Below are 17,140 nucleotides of genomic sequence, written 5' to 3' on the forward strand. Positions count from 1 at the left end.
TCCATTTGTGAGAACAAAACTGGAGTACTGCATCTAGTTTTGCCCCTGCCCTGTACAAGAAAGATATTAACATATTGCAGTGAGTTTACAGAATGGTCACCAAGAGGGTTAGGGGGGCTGCAGCGTATGATGAATGAGGAAAGAAAAATGTTTTTATTTAGAATTAAGAAGAGAAAGCTTATTGTTGTTTACAGTTACCTAACCGGAGGGGTGTAGAGAAGGCAGAGCTAGAGAAAGCAGTGATAGGATGAGAGGCAATAGACACAAGTTGCAATGAGGGAAATTCTGATTAGATATTAGGAAGGAAAAAAAAAAAAAAAACAAACAGAAAAGAGAGATGGTTAAGCACTGAGAGAAGTGCCCAGAGAAGTTGTAGAATCTCCATCCTTGGAAATACACAAAACTTGACCAGATGCTGCCCTGAGCAACCTGCTCTAATTCGACCTGCTTTGAGGAGGGAGTTACACATTTAGATAGCCTCTAAAAGTTTCTTCCAGCCTTAATTATTCTGTGATTCTATCTGGCAGGAGTGATATTCAGTCCCAGGCTTCAGGTAATAGTTCAAGATCCAACATTGGCTTTCTAGGAATGCGGGTTCATTTTGACTGGAGAGCCTGGAACTCTTTTGGTGAGAATACTTGTGTCTATGCTCTCCCAATTATATCTAGTATTCATGAAAAAAAAGAATTCTCTCTGAAGCACATATAATTGGTGTGATCCTATCAGTCTAAATAATCTAAAAGGAATTTTTCATAAAATATTTTCTGTAGGTAAAATAATAGATGTTTGCATGAGGTGGGTTTATCAGATGAATGGTGTAGATCCTGACAGGCTTTGTTACTTGGAAGTAGCATGAGGCTCAGGCTCACAGCAGTTTACAATTACCATGAATATACATGTAAGAGTTTTCATCCACAGGGCTTTAACTCTGCCCACAACCCCCTTGGCAGTTGTTATTCCCTATGTGTACAGGACATTCTATGAGGAATTTTAGCAGTTGTAAGCAGCATTAACTCTGCTTTAAGCAACTGACCTGAAATGTGTAAAACCACAGAAAGAGCACAGAGTGGAAAGAAACTATGAATGCTCTGACACCTCTGTTGGCATGCCCTTTAAATCCTCTGCCAGTGCCCCAATCAGCTTGATTGCGAGGGCTGCTAGGTAGGAGGAAACATGTCATAGAGCCAAAGGTACAGTTATATTGTTTGGGTCTGTCTTTTAGGGAGAACTTAACCTTCCATTAATGATAACAGGATGCTAAACACAAGAGTTATACAAATGACTTGACTTGGTGTTGCCTTCCAACATGAAGACCTAGTATGGGCAAAGCTTACAAACATGTTAAAGATGACTGAATGATCATTATGTGACCCTGTGCAGGACAGTGAAACCTTCTTTGCTCCAATAGACATCTAATGGTGAAATATCGCTTGTTGTTTCACAAAGAGACGAAGTCAGAAATAGTGTCAGATAGACAATGTTCCTATACAGAGAGGCCATTCCAGCTGAGCTCTTCTGGAGCCCTGCTCTGTACAACATGGCATATACAAGTTGGGGATAGAAGGACTGCAGTCTTCTTTGGATGATAAAACTCCAAAATAAACAACTCTGAAACGAAAACAGTGGGAATGATAGTTCTAGCATAAACATTTGCTGATCTGTTTTCCCCTTCTCTTTTAATGTATGTTTTTAACTTCCAGCTCACTCAGTGTTTTACTTCTTTACAGCCTTTGTAGTTCTGGGTTTTTTGTGAAATTAGAAGAGAGAAAGAATTGATATTTTTCCTTTCTCCTTTCCTTCCAGAGGGTGATTCTTCCCTTCCCTTCATCTGCCACCTCAGACTTTCATGATAACTACAAGCTTCACTGAATCCTGAAGTAGTTGCAAGTGCATGCTGAGGTTTGTTTCACGCCATTAATGGTGAAAGCAAGCCACAGTCTGCATTAGCGCATACGGATCAACAGTAGGTATTCACATCACAACACATTTTCAGTTTGTGTTTTGAAATGCTACACTGACTGGCCACAGCTCTCAATCTGCTGCTGCCCTACTGTGAACCTATGTTCACCAGTGAGGGAAACGGCAGCAAAAGAAAAGGGAGTCACAGACAATATGAGTCTCATTTAATAAAGACATTTCTCTAAGCTTTATGGTTTAATATTTTTGGTGAGCCAACTGTAAACAACAAATGGTGGAATAACAGCGGCTCTTTGTCTTGAGCCTGAAAGAGGGATTTTTTTTAGCTGTCGCTAGCCTGCAAGTTCTATATTCATGACATTGCAGCTTTATAGTGAGGACTTTACTGTGCTATACAAACTAATAAGGAAATGGTAATCACAGCTCCAAAGACCACTGATCTAAGTAACTCAATATAAAGCATGGACTTCACCTGCAGTCTCTCCTTGGAGAGGGAGATTAATGTGTTCAGCTGTTTTTCTATAGCTAGAAGTCTAGGGGCACACAATTCAGGAAGACATGCAGATTGCTGACAAGAGTAGGACAGGATGATCTGTGAAAAGATGTGGCCCAAAGTGCAAACACTGGTATGAGCAGGTCATTAGCATATGGAAAACAAAATTGTTTATTTCAGAGCACAAAAAATGAAAAATAAGGTTTAACAGAAGTATTGGCTTGAGGGTCCCAGGATTTTCTTGCTTTAGGTGGAATAGGAAGAAAGGGAGGAGGTTATGTACCATTACACTGTAAGTACCATCATGTACCATAATGTAGGAGATGCGGTATGTTTGAAACAGATGGTTGTAAGGCTCTTATATCGTGTAATACATTTGGATACAAGGATGATGCCAAGTAGATTCACAATTATGATGATTGTAAACATTAACCATGCTATATTTCCTGCCTTTTCATTTTCTGAATAACATTCTTGCCCATCCCACCCATTTCTCATTATCTCCTTTCTTAGCCCCCATAAGACAGTTTAAAAATCTGCAAGCTGTTTCTGGATTGTCGTCCTGGGCCTCTAACCTCTCAACTGTCCCTCATTTCAGAGTTATCTCTATTCCACAGAGACCGACAGTACAGAGAACTTCTATCAGCGACAGTAAATCTTTCAAAGAGGAATATAAGACAAGTATGTGTATGTGTGTGCAATTCAATATAAGAATGAAGGGCAGTTGGGAAAGTCAAGTGGTGGAACATAAAATATGAATGATGGATGAGGAATAAAGGAAGTGCAGATGCGCCACGGCATTTGTTCTACCTTTTAAGAGAATGACAAGTATTCAGCCTATTGAAGCGGGAGGCAGGTGACATAATCATTTAAACAGGGGGGGAAAGGGGCTAAGAAATCTGATTTTTATTTTTTTTTTTTAAATCTCAGTTTAGAAATTTCTGACTTTTAGCTGTGTATAAGGTCATTTAACCTCCCCCTACATCAGTTTATTCATGTGTAAAAGGCTGGTCTTAATGCTTCTTTCACCACAGAGTTAAACATATTGTTGCTATTAACTAATATTGCTACACGTAAAGGACCCTGTGACTTTCTTGTCAGGAGCAAGGGGAGGAGTGCCATAAATGGCCCACAAAAGCCCTATGCCCTGCTAAGAGAGAAATTCCTCTGCAGAGAGTGGTGCAGACAGCCATTAGTGCTCCCTGAGGACCACAGCACCCTCACTCAGATGGCGTGCCGGAAGGAGCCTAAATCTGGAAAGGTGCAAAACTTTAGTCCTCCTCCTTCTGCATGGTGAAGGGTATGGAGGTCCTCTGAGAGGCACAGTGTAAAGTCAAATTTCATGTGCACATTCAGCTGTGAAAGAAGACCACTGAGGACTTGCCAGGGACAGGGGTCCAGCCCAGAGCCTTGTGTACACCGTGGGCAGCACTGCAACTCACAGAGCATCTCAGATTGACTGGTGCAACCTAGGGATGACAGACAGCTGTCTTCAGTTTTGCTGTGAGCCACTTCAAGCCCAGGAATTGTTGAGGACTGAGACGTCATTCAGAGACTTAAAGCCTGGCTCTTGGGCTGTCAGTTCTCCTGGAAGCAGAGTGCAGAATCTAGACCCAGAGAAAGGATATTCTGAGTGTCAAAATAAACTGAAAACTGTTTTGAGTACGCTCCCTGAATAAATAGAAGTCACAAGTGGAACTTGTAATTTTAGGCCTCATAAAGATAACCAATAGTCATTGTGTTTGGAACAGGAAACTGAAAGCATCGGGTGTATATCATAATGCAAGTTACAAGGTAAAGAAAACAAATACTGAGCAAGTGTGTGCCAATAGAACTGCATAAAGGATGTTAAAAGTGCAGATGGGAAGAGTCATTTTAGTTTGACTTTTCACATCTTGTTTTTTGGGGGGAACAAAAGTTTTGATGATAAGTACAGAATGCTAGCATACTAAAGATCTGGGAGACAGTGAAGGTTTGTCTTGCTAGTTATCATGTCATCAAATTAAGATATACCTTTTAACTGTTGGAGTAATGTGACCCATTACTGCCTCAAATGCTGAAAATGCATGGACTGTATTACATGGCAATAATTTTACTTGTTTAAATAGGCCCTTGTGCATGCTCACAGCCAGATATTGTTGTCTCAGTATGTGACTTGGTCCCACTGCTTGCAATGGTTTGGAGAGATTCTACCTTTTGTTTGATTTGCTTCTGGTGAAATACACTGCAAAGAATGGTTCTGCTTGCCTTCAGAATAGTTGTAGCTGGAAGTAAAATCAGGGAAAAGAAAGAAAAACAGTACTGAAACTATATTATGATACCATTTAGTTCATCCCCTCCTCCTCCAAAGCAGGATCAACGGTACCTTAAACCGTTCCTGACAGAGGGGAACTTATCTTTCCCAGTGGTTCTTTCAACACCAAAAAAAAGGATTCTGGTTTTGCCTAGAGTAATGCAGTATCCTTTCTGCTTTGCCAAGCCACGTGGCAACAGGACTTTGACTTTATCTTCCTTGAAAAATGGAGTTGTCAGCAGAGGATGATTGTTTATGATGGGTTGTACAGGTAGTAACATCAGATAGCTTCCAGGCGAGCATACTGCTTGAACTATATGAACATCAATAAGACACAGCAAAAATGAAAAGTATGTCTGGAAGTTTCCTTTTAGTGCCAGACAGACAGAGTGTGACAAAACTGTTCCACAGTTGCGCCTGTTGTTATTAGGAAAGCAAGTTGCTCCTTTCCACTGCGGGCTGCCAGAAGCTGTTTCTGGGTTAATGAGTTCAGATCTTTCTTTAGCCTAAAAGAAAGAGGCATCCTATCCCTTTACGTAACAATGATTTGTAGGTTTGTGCTCTAACAAGACCACTCAGTGATGGATGCCAGTACAATGATTTTATGTAGCCAGTGGGACAGCTGTGCAAAGACATCAAGTGCATACAAATGGTAACTATACCTTCGAGTATGATCTTGGAACAGGGCAGATTTTTTTCACCCTTTTGCCCATGCATATCTGAAGACCTCTAGGGAACATAGCATATATTCTATATACAGCTGCTCTACCACTTCATCATTTACTTGTGATTTAGAGAGGCATTCACCCCAGCCCTTTAAAATTTTCCCAAGCAGCCACAGGTACAACGAGATCTCTTTTAAAACCCAACTCAAATATTGCAGATTTTGGCTAAGTAGTAGTGCTGGGCACTTGTCTACTTTGATGCTCATGTAATACTTTTATTTTGGGATTGAGTCCCTGCCAAGTGCCATAATTTCTGAACCAGAAGAAAAGATATCTTCAGGTTAAAATGTCACTATGCCCATCAATCACACTTCAATGAATAGCTGTAATTCACAAGTTATTCAGCAGTGCAATGAATAATTCCAGTCTAGAACTTTTCTGCAAGTTCCTCATATTATTACGCCTGAGAGTAACCAAGACTGGAGGTGTGAATTTCTACTCTTTTAAAAAGGCTTTTTTTCATTAATTATACAGGAATGAATTCAGGAATACAAGAACTGGATAATAAAGTGGTGGATCTGCTGTCAGAGCCACAGCATACAATCAGTTTGTATTGATAATACTGGGAACTTCTTGTTGGCAGACGCATATTCTAGTCCAGTGTGATACAGCAGCATTTTTGGGCTGACAGTAAAGTCTGTAGCACACAAAACTGGGGAGCGCTTTTTAAGAGCTGACAGTACCCATGGGTACCAAAAAAGGGCTACTTTGTTTTGTATGTGCTTAGGCAATTATGTTCTAAAGGATGGAAAGCATTTGGGTTCATTGGATAAGGAGTATACGGGGTATGGAGCACAGTAGTGCTCTGGCCTGTGACTTGGATGATGCTTCAGCGTTGTCTTCAGTATTGCCTTGAGCTCTATCTACCGAGAGACTACCTTTCTTTTTTATTATCTCAAACCTGAATGCATTCACTTTTCTTCCCCTTCTCTCTGAAACTATTATGGTATAAATGTGGTTTTTGTAGTATAAACAGTTACAGGATTTTACAACTGTAATTTGGGCAGTTTATAGAAACAATGCTGTTAGAATCTTTCACAACAGACTTCTTATATCTCAAATTTTGATGTAGATGTTTGAATTAAACAGGTGTTAATAAATGAAAAGACAAAAGTAAAACCAGCTTGAGTAAGATTTTTTTTTCTTGTGGCTTATATGGAATCCTTTTTTAATAATTATGATGTTAATGCCCACCAGCTTTAACCACTAAACACAAAAAAACCCAGAAGATGCAGGTCTTACTGCTTATACAGTAAGACATAAGCACAATTCCCCTTTACATACATACATTGCTATTGTTTTAAAAGATTTTCCTGTTCACATTTCTTTATGATATAATAGAATAAAAAGACTATAACTAAATATTCTTAAGATTTTTGGTTCATATTTAAGGTTAATATTCAGTCCTCTGAGAAAAAATATGCTTCATAAACATGTTTATTATCCTCATTTGCAGATACCGATCAAGTTTAATTGCTCAGTTAAATTGCCTGGTTACCTCAATTTGGAGACATTCAGCTGTTTCTATCATTTATCCTCACACCAATACTCAACTTTGTCTATTAAGAAATGGCTGCTCTTCCATGCCTCTTGGCTAATTGTTCAATTACAAGGGTGTGAGCAGTTTTGGCATTTGAAAGACATGTGAAAGGCCACTTGTGAACAGCCCAGGGACACAGAATCAATGACATTTATACATTATGTGTCGTTTCTATGCTTTGTAATAGTAAATAGGAGGTAATAGTAATAGTAAATAGGAGGTGCCCTGCTTGACCTGCTGTTTACCAACAGAGAAGGGCTTGTGGGAAATGTCGAGGTCGGAGGCCGTCTCGGGCTTAGCGACCACGACATGATAAAGTTCTCAATTTTGGGTGATGCTAAGCGGAGGGGCACCAAAACTATTACCATGGACTTCCGGAGGGCAGACTTTGCCCTCTTCAGGACCCTGGTTGGGAAAGTCCCTTGGGAGGCGGTCCTGAAGGGCAAAGGGGTCCAGGAAGGCTGGGCCCTCTTCAAGAAGGAAGTCTTTAGGGCGCAGGAACGGGCTGTCCCCGTGTGTCGTAAGACCAACCGGAGGGGAAATCGACCGGCCTGGCTGAATAGGGAGCTTTTGTGGGGACTCAGGGAAAAAAGGAGAGTCTACCGCCTTTGGCAGAAGGGGCGGGCAGCTCAGGAGGAGTACAGGGATCTTGTTAGGTCCTGCAGGGAGGAAATTAGAAAGGCAAAAGCCCAGCTAGAACTCAATCTAGCCAGTGCTGTAAAAGACAATAAAAAATGCTTTTATAAGTACATCAGCAATAAAAGGAGAGCCAAGGAGGATCTCCATTCTTTGCTGGATGTGGGGGGGAACATTGTCACCGAGGACAAGGAAAAGGCTGAAGTACTTAACGCCTTCTTTGCCTCTGTGTTCAACAGCCAGACCGGTCATCCCCAGGGTACTCAGGCCCTTGAGCAAGAGGATAGGGGTAGGGACCAGAATGGAGCCCTCATAGTCCAGGAGGAAGCAGTTAATGACCTGCTATGCCACCTGGACGCTCACAAGTCTATGGGGCCGGATGGGATCCACCCGAGAGTACTGAGGGAGCTGGCAGAGGAGCTTGCCAAGCCACTTTCCATCATCTATCAACAGTCCTGGTTAACAGGGGAGGTCCCTGATGACTGGAGGCTTGCCAATGTGACGCCCATCTACAAGAAGGGCCGGAAGGAGGACCCGGGGAACTACAGGCCTGTCAGCCTGACCTCGGTGCCGGGGAAGATTATGGAGAGGTTCATCTTGAGCGAACTCCACAGGCAAGTACAGGTCAACCAGGGGATCAGGCCCAGCCAGCATGGGTTCACAAAAGGCAGGTCCTGCTTGACCAACCTGATCTCCTTCTATGACCTGGTGACCCGCCTGGTAGATGATGGAAAGGCTGTGGATGTCATCTACCTCGACTTTAGCAAAGCTTTTGACACCGTCTCGCATAATATCCTCCTCGGGAAGCTGGCAGCTCACGGCTTAGACAGGCATACTCTTCGCTGGGTAAAGAACTGGTTGGGTGGCCGAGCCCAGAGAGTTGTGATAAATGGTGTTAAGTCCAGTTGGCGGCCGGTCACGAGTGGTGTTCCCCAGGGCTCTGTTTTAGGGCCAGTCTTGTTCAATATCTTTATCAATGATCTGGATGAGGGGATCGAGTGCACCCTCAGTAAGTTTGCAGACGACACCAAATTGGGTGGGAGTGTCGATCTGCTCGAGGGTAGGATGGCCCTGCAGAGGGACCTGGACAGACTGGATCGATGGGCCGTGGCCAACTGTATGAGGTTCAACAAGGCCAAGTGCCGGGTCCTGCACTTCGGTCACAACAACCCCATGCAACGCTACAGGCTTGGGGAGGAGTGGCTGGAAAGCTGCCTGGCCGAAAAGGACCTGGGGGTGTTAGTAGATAGCCGGCTGAACATGAGCCAGCAAGTGTGCCCAGGTGGCCAAGAAGGCCAACAGCATCCTGGCTTGTATCAGGAATGCTGTGGCCAGCAGGAGCAGGGAGGTGATTGTCCCCCTGTACTCGGCGCTGGTGAGGCCGCACCTGGAATACTGTGTCCAGTTTTGGGCCCCTCACTACAAGAAAGACATTGAGGTGCTGGAGCGTGTCCAGAGGCGGGCAACGAAGCTGGTGAAGGGTCTGGAGAACAAGTCTTATGAGGAGCGGCTGAGGGAACTGGGGTTGTTTAGCCTGGAAAAGAGGAGGCTGAGGGGAGACCTTATCGCTCTCTACAACTACCTGAAAGGAGGTTGTAGTGAGGTGGGTGTTGGTCTCTTCTCCCAAGTAGCTAGCGATAGGACAAGAGGAAATGGGCTTAAGCTGCGCCAGGGGAGGTTTAGACTGGAAATTAGGAAAAATTTCTTTACGGAAAGGGTGGTCAGGCATTGGAACAGGCTGCCCAGAGAGGTGGTGGAGTCACCATCCCTGGAGGCGTTTAAAAAACGGGTAGATGTGGCACTTCGGGATATGGTTTAGTCTGGTCTACCCTTGATTAGTCTAGAGTGGGCTTGGTAGTGTAGGTTAATGGTTGGACTGGATGATCTTAAAGGTCTTTTCCAACCTAGATGATTCTATGATTCTATGATTCTAAGTGAATTAAAGTACCAATAGGCAGAAGGACAACTTTTAAAAAATAGCATCCACATTCTTTTCTCTCTCAATGACTCCAGTCCAAACTTTCTTGGTTTTCTGGTCCAACTAGACCATTTGTTAACTGTCTCTCAGCAAACTCATCCTGCAAGAATATTCACTCCCCCATCAGTCCCTCTGAAGCTAATAGATTCTACTCTAATTCTGCAGTAGAAATAATGGGAGACTTGGGGCTGAGCAGGTTTAATGTCAAAATTCACATTGAAAATGACAGGCTGTAGGAGTTGCCCCAGCAGCACATGCTTTCTCTTTGGAGAAAGAGATCCCCATTACCTTGATGCCTCTGAGTAGACTGTGAAATAGAAGAGTGTGTGGAGGACTTCTGTCTTTCAATTTGTTTTCTTTTTTTTTCCCCTGACTCCATGTTTCTTACCTGTTGGGGTTTTTGGGTTTTTTTTTTTTTTTTTTTTTTTTTCCCCTTCACTGTCTCATCTTCTGTTTTTATTTGTGCTCTCTTTAGGTAACCTTTTTCTCCCAACTGCTATCCTCTACCCCGACTTGATGTCCCTTTCCACTCCTCTATCTTGATTCCTCTTTGTAAAGTTTCCTCTCCTTCCACCTCTGTCTTTATAGTTCTTTCCTCTTACTCTCTTCTGGCTTTTTTTCTTACCCTCTTATCTTCCTTCTCTATTTCTCCTCTCCGAGGACTCCCTGCCTTTGGCTTTTTCCTGTAGATCGGGCTCAATGGTACCCTTCATGAATGCTGATTATCCTGGTCAGAGCTCTATGAGTATTACACCAGCTGAGTAGCTCTTCATTTGAATCATGCCTTGCAGCCATTTAGCAGGAAAGGAGTGTCGCATCCAACTTTGACTGACAGCTGACACCATCTCTCCTGGGAATACTCAGAATCTTGCAGAGGGAGATAAAATGTCAAACCCCTGTGATCTGCAGCCTTTGCTAAGTGGCTTGAGAGATCAAAATAGATCAGACACAATCCCATTTTAGTTTGGAAAACTAAGCTGTATTGTTTCTGCTTTGAATGTCATCATCAATAGCATAGTTTCTGCCTTCTGCATTCTGCAAGAGAGACTCCTATACACTATGGTACCTTGGGCAGTGTAGACTGTCTCTAGACTTATCACAGGTGCATTAGCTCTACAATTCACATACAGGTTGTTACCTGCATGGGGGGTCTGCTGCTCAGGGACGTGGATATTCTCAGAGTTAAGTTGTGATTTATTTATTTTTTTTTTTACAGACCTTTTTCTAACTGTCAGCATGTTTTGAGATTAGAAATTTTCAGCTGCCTTCTGCTTCTTAGTGTATAAGCACAGTGTACTTCAACTCTTTGTAACAGCATGGCTTGTATTATGGTCATGTCACAGAATCCTCAGTGGCACCACAAAACCTCATGGCTGCAGCATTGTTGTATGCAGGGAGGAATAAAAAAGGAAATGGTTGCCCTTTGCTGGGTAGAGAGAATTCTCACCAAAATATGGGTAGTGTGAATCCTAAATATCTTGGACCGAAACCTCTTCTGGTTTCTATAGTTTGACTCTAACAAAATTAATGAACATGAGGGAAAGAATGCATATTACATTTTAAAGCTAAAAATCTGGCCTAGACAGCCCTATAATTAATCTGCATTATTTCCAGAAAAAAATTAAAAGGAAAATCTTTAATGTAATTGTGCATGATTGGCCATGGGAGTTGCTGGTTAAATGAGGAACTTCCTGTTGTTGATTACAATTTGAAACTGAAGTGTACTAACCTTTCTGCTGAATTACTCCTCAGCAGATGCTGGGCAGACAGGAAGGCAAACTCAAAGTTGTAGCAGGCATTGTTCTTACCTACTTGTTATTGCTCCCTTTCCAGTGCTTCTCAAATCATAACATAGATGCCTTTGAAAGAATCTTACCTTGCCAACATATTGGTAGTCAGTTCCTGTGTATTCCTCCAATAAAAAGAACTGATTCCACATCCAGCTCCTTTTGGAACGGTGGAGGTCTCGTCTGCTGTTTCCAGACAGTACCAAAACCTTTTCCTTTTCTGGAAAGCCACTAGTCCTTTTGGATAATGGAGTTAAGAAACTTTGGTGGGGCTGACCAGCCCAAAACAGCAGCCAGAAGCAATGGTAAGTTCTCATCATGGCAACAGAAGGAGGTCTAAATAATGACTTTTTTTCTTGTGCTCAAACTAACCTACTTTACTGCACTGAATCCAATCTCATGCTGTCTTCCTTCTTTAAATAGTCTTTGCAGTCTCAAAGGATCTCTGAAAAGAAAAATAATAACTTTTTGAGCATTTTCAAAGGTACTTAACATTCATCACTACAGCAAATATGTCCAAAAAGTAGAATAATAATAGTGATTATTGAAAAGCTCAGCTGTTTCTGGTTCAAAATGTTGCAAGTGGTCCTTCAAATAATCTGAGTGAATCTATACTGAGCAGAAGGAAGGAGTCCTGATGTTTGGGTTTGTGGGTTTTTTGTTTTTTTGTTCCCCCCCCCCCTTTAACTTCATTTACTTCCATTCATCAACTAAGGCAAACTGGGCATTTCTTTTTTTATTACCTGGACTTTGGGGTGTAACTGATGAGTTTCTGGCTGGGGATCATGATTAGATTGTGTTATTACATTGAAGAAGGGCTAGTAAGAGTGTACACTGTCTTCCCAGGAGGCATTTTGTTGCTATAGTTATGAGCTGAAGAGCCTGGACTTAGATAACTCCAGGATTTTTCCCCCACATTTAAGGAGTTTTGATTTTGACTTCATTTAGGAAGGGTCAGGTAAACAGGTTAGTGAAATAAATGTGCATATGTGTCAATATCTCCCACATACTAGACCTGTTTGATACTGTGTAGGAACTTAAACGGACATTTTGGTTTTAGCAGTTACCTACTGCCACAGTTTTGTACTGAGTTTTAGATCTTTAAATACATAGTTATAAATGCTTTAATTAATGACTTCTAAAAATAATAATAATAAAAAAAAATCAGCTAGTTCATCTCTACCTGTGGGTTCTTACTAGCTTCTGCTTCCTATAATTATTAGTACTAAATATCTGTGCACCTACCAAATAATAATGAAAATGATCCCTATCTCTGAAGATTGCATGATCATGAAAAATGCTATACCTACAGTATCGCAGTGTTCTGTGGACAGTTCTGCTTTTAAGAAAGTTGAAAGCTTCTATTCAGGAAGAAGAAATTAAACTATGTATCTCAGGTAACGAGTCATGCAAAATGCCTAATGAACAGATTTGGAACATTTTATAATCTGAAGAAATCAGAACTGGTTGAGAGAAACATTCCACAACATATATTTTTCATAAACACTTTGTTAAATTTTTAGTCCAAACAGATCCGTAATCTTAGAAAAGGATCATTTTATTAATTTTCATTTGGTTTTGCACAGATGCTCTTTGGAAAAGTTATTTTTTTCAATATACTGATCAAAAAACCAATAAATCATTCTGAACCAGCTCAAAATTCAACACAGCAGCTCTCAATAATTGTAAATAAAGATTGTAGAATGACAGTCTGACTATACCAAACTGAAAAGAGAAATTTTTTTTTGTTTTATTTTGTAAACATTTCACACAACACTACTTGGATCATATTCTATATCAAAGGCCAATTTTTTTCCCTATATTATGTGTTTGTTTTTTTAAAGGTGCAAATCAGGCAGAATTTAGCCTTTGAGCTACTCTGATGGAGTTAAAGCATTTACAATGCCTCGGGTTAGCCACTCTTCTGGTTGTCATTGTTCTTAGTAATAAATTGTATAAAACCACCTCAAGGCTCTTACAGTTCCTCTTAGTAAATAATTTTCTATAAAGAAATACCACTTAGCTTTTAGATGGATAGTGGGTAATGGAACAGGACTGTTCAGACAATATTGTTTTACTGCTTCACAAGGTAAAATACTGTAAAAAGGTAACTTCTGAGCAGGAGAAGGAGTGAGAAGGTGAGAAGGAATCAGTCTTTTAGCATTAAGAGGAAGAATGGAAAAGGTACAATTAATTCTGAAGCAGTGTAGTTTCCTCCAGAGAAGAAGGAAGGTTTTTAGGTAGCTCTCATTAATGCCAGTGAACTTTCTGTAGGTAAAAACAACTCTGTCCTGCAGATCATGGAAGCTGTGTCCCTGTAAGGCTTTGAGTGTTGTGAGATAGACACAGACACATAAGCGTCTACACACGTACAAGTAAACATACACACACACACACACACACAGAGATACAACAGCAAGAACAAACAGACCTGCTGCCCACTACACGAAGACCTTCACAGAGGAAGAACGGAAAAAGCCAGTGTGACTAAGCTTTACAATGTGTTCAACAGCTGCCTTCAGTGTGATTCATGGAGCAGCAGCAAATAAAATTGCAGGTCGCTAGAGGGGAACATGGGCAGATTTAGACACCAGGCTAGAGAGAGCAGAGATGGCTTTCACTCTTTCCCAGTTTTTGTAGTCTCTCTTATCCTCCTGAGGTACCCTTCTGACCTGTGTAGGGTCTTGTCCTTTACAGCTCTGCCAACATCCACTCCTCTCACCCCCGGCTCTGAGTGGAGTCCGTTCTGGTGGGCATCTTCCCTGATGTGATATGAAAGAGGAGATTATGTCTCACACAATATTTTTGACTTCTGTTTTCTTGCCAGGTTCCTTTGTGGGGAGGTTGGGGCCTGCTCAGGTGAGTTAATTATTTCCCTGGGCAGCAGCAGCCTGGCGAGCTGCCATGTAACATCATGCCCATTGTGATCTGCGCTTGGAGTGCGGATGTGGAAAGACGGATGAGACGGTAGCTCTGGCTGTGCGCACGTTGCTTGCCTTGTCAGGGAAGCAGGGTCTAAGGTAGGGAGCACAGCATATGAGCAAACCTGTTATTTTGCTATTAGTGAAGCCTGCATGGATTGCTGAGGCATGAGGGAGTGAAAATCATCACTTGACAGGATCCCCCAGTGCTTGTTTCATTACCCCTATGGCCAAATCCCACAGTGGGGCTCCATACCTCTACTCCTGCATGTAACGTTTCCTGAACAATGCTGCCTAGAGCAGCATTACCTGGAGAGAATTTGTGCCAGCCTTTTAAAGGATCAGTCCTTCAAATGCCAATTGCCAGGAAACAATTATTCCTGCGGGGGAATTTTCTGCACTTGAAGTCAGCTATATTTCACAGCTCTGATGTCATGGGAGAGGTTTTATAGTGGCCCATGCTGAAATATAGCTCACAAGAATGATATCATAGCTGTGAAATACAGCGTTTTACTCTTCTCTGCAGAGATGTGTCCAAAATGCTGAAATAAGGGCATGATCCTGTAATGTCCTTCTTGACTGGGTAGTCTTCATGAAGCAGCAGAGCAGCTAAGTCCCGGCAGCTTCACTGTGAATGGCAAGAGAGGAGACATACCTTTACCGACCTCGGCTTAAATGTGCAATTGGGGTACGTACCAGCTGAAGCCCAGGGTGTCTTTGCCCTGTAGGTGCTGATAACTGTTTCATGGGTCATAATGGTAAATTCAGTTGAGTGAATAAAAAGGACAGGAGCACTATCCTCTGAGCTGAGCTTTTAGTAAAGAGTGAGCTCCTGTGGCTCTTAAATGCCATTTTGTGCTCCAGTCCCGATGTCTCATGCTCCAGAGAGGTCTCTGCAATGTGATAGTTTTTCTCATGCAATCTCCTTTCTTTATTTTGAAAACAAGTCATTCACCAGGGATGTTTTTTTTTTTTGAAATGGAGATGTGAAAATATAACTGATGGGACCTTGGGATGGGGGCTAAAATTTCTTTGTTTTCTTCACATCGCACAAAGACAGGCAACAAGACAAAAGAGGCGCTTTAAACATGGCATTTCTCTCAACCGTCAGCTGGTCAGATGGTTGGGGAACTCACTGTGTTAATCAGCTGTCAAGAGTGAAAAATGATTTTACTGTACAACAGCCTCAGACAACAGGCTTAGCTCTGTCAGCTCAAATATATAGCAAACCTGGGCTTTTTACGGGAAAAGGAGGAATCTGCATACCCAAGCTTAAAAAAACCCCAGTCTAACTTTAGGTATGATGATTGTTAACATAAAAGTAATGTCACTTGCAGTCACAGAACTGTCTTCAGTGTGACAAGTCACAGATTTAAAGTTTATGTTCATGCCTCTTTGAAGGATCAAAACCTCAGACAATTGCTTAATCACTATAAATATCAACTTACTTTGAAATTATTTCCCCTAGGTGATGATATTCATAGTCAACCTTTCTATTCACCCTCTCCCTCAGTATCTCGTTAATGTAGGTAATGTCTTAATGCCACCAATGTGAGAATTCAGTGCAAATTTACACCCTTCCAGAGAAATACTTAATTATTTCAACTATAAATCAAAGAGAAAATGCATCCATTGGAGTCACTCCTATGAATCACTGACTTCTGCCTTGGAGATGCCTTTCTGGCACAGTGACCAGCATCAGGTGCAGGTTCTTGACATGAGGAACCCCAAAGAGGTTCCACCTCTGTTCCCTCTCAGCACTGTGGGTTATGCTGCTCTTCCCAGTTGGTGGTTAAACAAACCAGACTAGCAAAGAGCCTTCCCATGAGAGGCATCAGCAAGGAGAGGGAAAACATTTTTATATTTAATTTTGTAGAAGATATGGGAATGCACTAAAATGTTCTGATATCGTGTCTTCTAGATGCTTACCCAGCCAGCACCAATTGAGTTTGCCAGGCAAAATGACCCTGCTTAAATCCCAAACAACTCTACAGAGCAAACTGCCAGCCACAGTAACTGGACCGCAGGCTTCAGCTTCACACTTTCCCTGTGCAGGAGAGTCAGTAGCTAGTCCCCTGGCAAGACCATGCAGTGAGACGCTCTCCTTGCTTGCATGGTTCTGCTGGAAAGACCTTCCCCTAGCTCAATCAGGTGCAAGTGTTTAACCCATCAAGCCTGAGAGAGAGGAAGACATCAACACTTCATTGTCAAAGCCTGAGGAATGAAAGGTGGGGAAAGCATTGATGGGGGAGGAGGAATATATGGCTAAATAGTGAGTCCTGTGTTTGCTGTGTAAGGCATGATAGTCTGTGGTATGGCATGAGGCATGCTAGGTAAGGGTCTGGGGATTATTTGCTTGGATTTTTACCTTGTTGCAAAGCCATACCAAAGAAACAATGTCCAAGCCCCTAAGAGTACTTGAATGTCCCAGAGGAGTCAGGACCCTAGGCTGTCCTTGGGGCTGTGCTCACAAACATGGATTATGTGGTTCTGCTACCCCACAGGCAAGACTGCAAGGAAAGGATTAAGGCTGGAAGGAAGATCTGCAGAAAAATTACTTTCTCATCATGGGGCGGGGGGGAAGGTTAATGTAGCAATAGCTGCACAAAGAAAAGAAAATATTCTAGATAACTTCAAAAAATAGAGGCTTCCAAATTTATCATATTCATTTCTTTTCAGTGTCATGTTCATATATTTTAATATATCATATTGATACATTTTCATATATAGCAAAGAATTCCTTGATAGATATTTTCAGTAATAGCAAAGTTTCATGTGCTCAGAAGCTGTAACACTGCAAACTTGTCCATAATTGACTTGGACTTAAAAAGCAGTTGTTGAGTTTGAGCT

The 17,140-nt window shown here is 41.9% G+C and overlaps 1 protein-coding gene across 3 annotated transcripts in view; it reads right to left on the bottom strand.

Annotated features, from left to right (window-relative positions):
* The window catches only part of LOC104033696 (cadherin-6), a 51,055-nt gene extending 39,366 nt beyond the window's left edge, over positions 1-11,689 (bottom strand). For all 3 annotated transcript variants that reach the window (XM_075706378.1, XM_075706377.1, XM_075706375.1), the window contains exon 1: positions 11,459-11,689. In XM_075706378.1, coding sequence (XP_075562493.1) covers positions 11,459-11,689 — 231 coding nt within the window. The remainder of the gene's footprint in view (positions 1-11,458) is intronic.
* Between the last annotated feature and the right edge of the window lie 5,451 nt (positions 11,690-17,140).

Source organism: Pelecanus crispus, chromosome 2 (genome assembly GCF_030463565.1).
Source record: "Pelecanus crispus isolate bPelCri1 chromosome 2, bPelCri1.pri, whole genome shotgun sequence".
Classification (NCBI taxonomy): domain Eukaryota; kingdom Metazoa; phylum Chordata; class Aves; order Pelecaniformes; family Pelecanidae; genus Pelecanus; species Pelecanus crispus.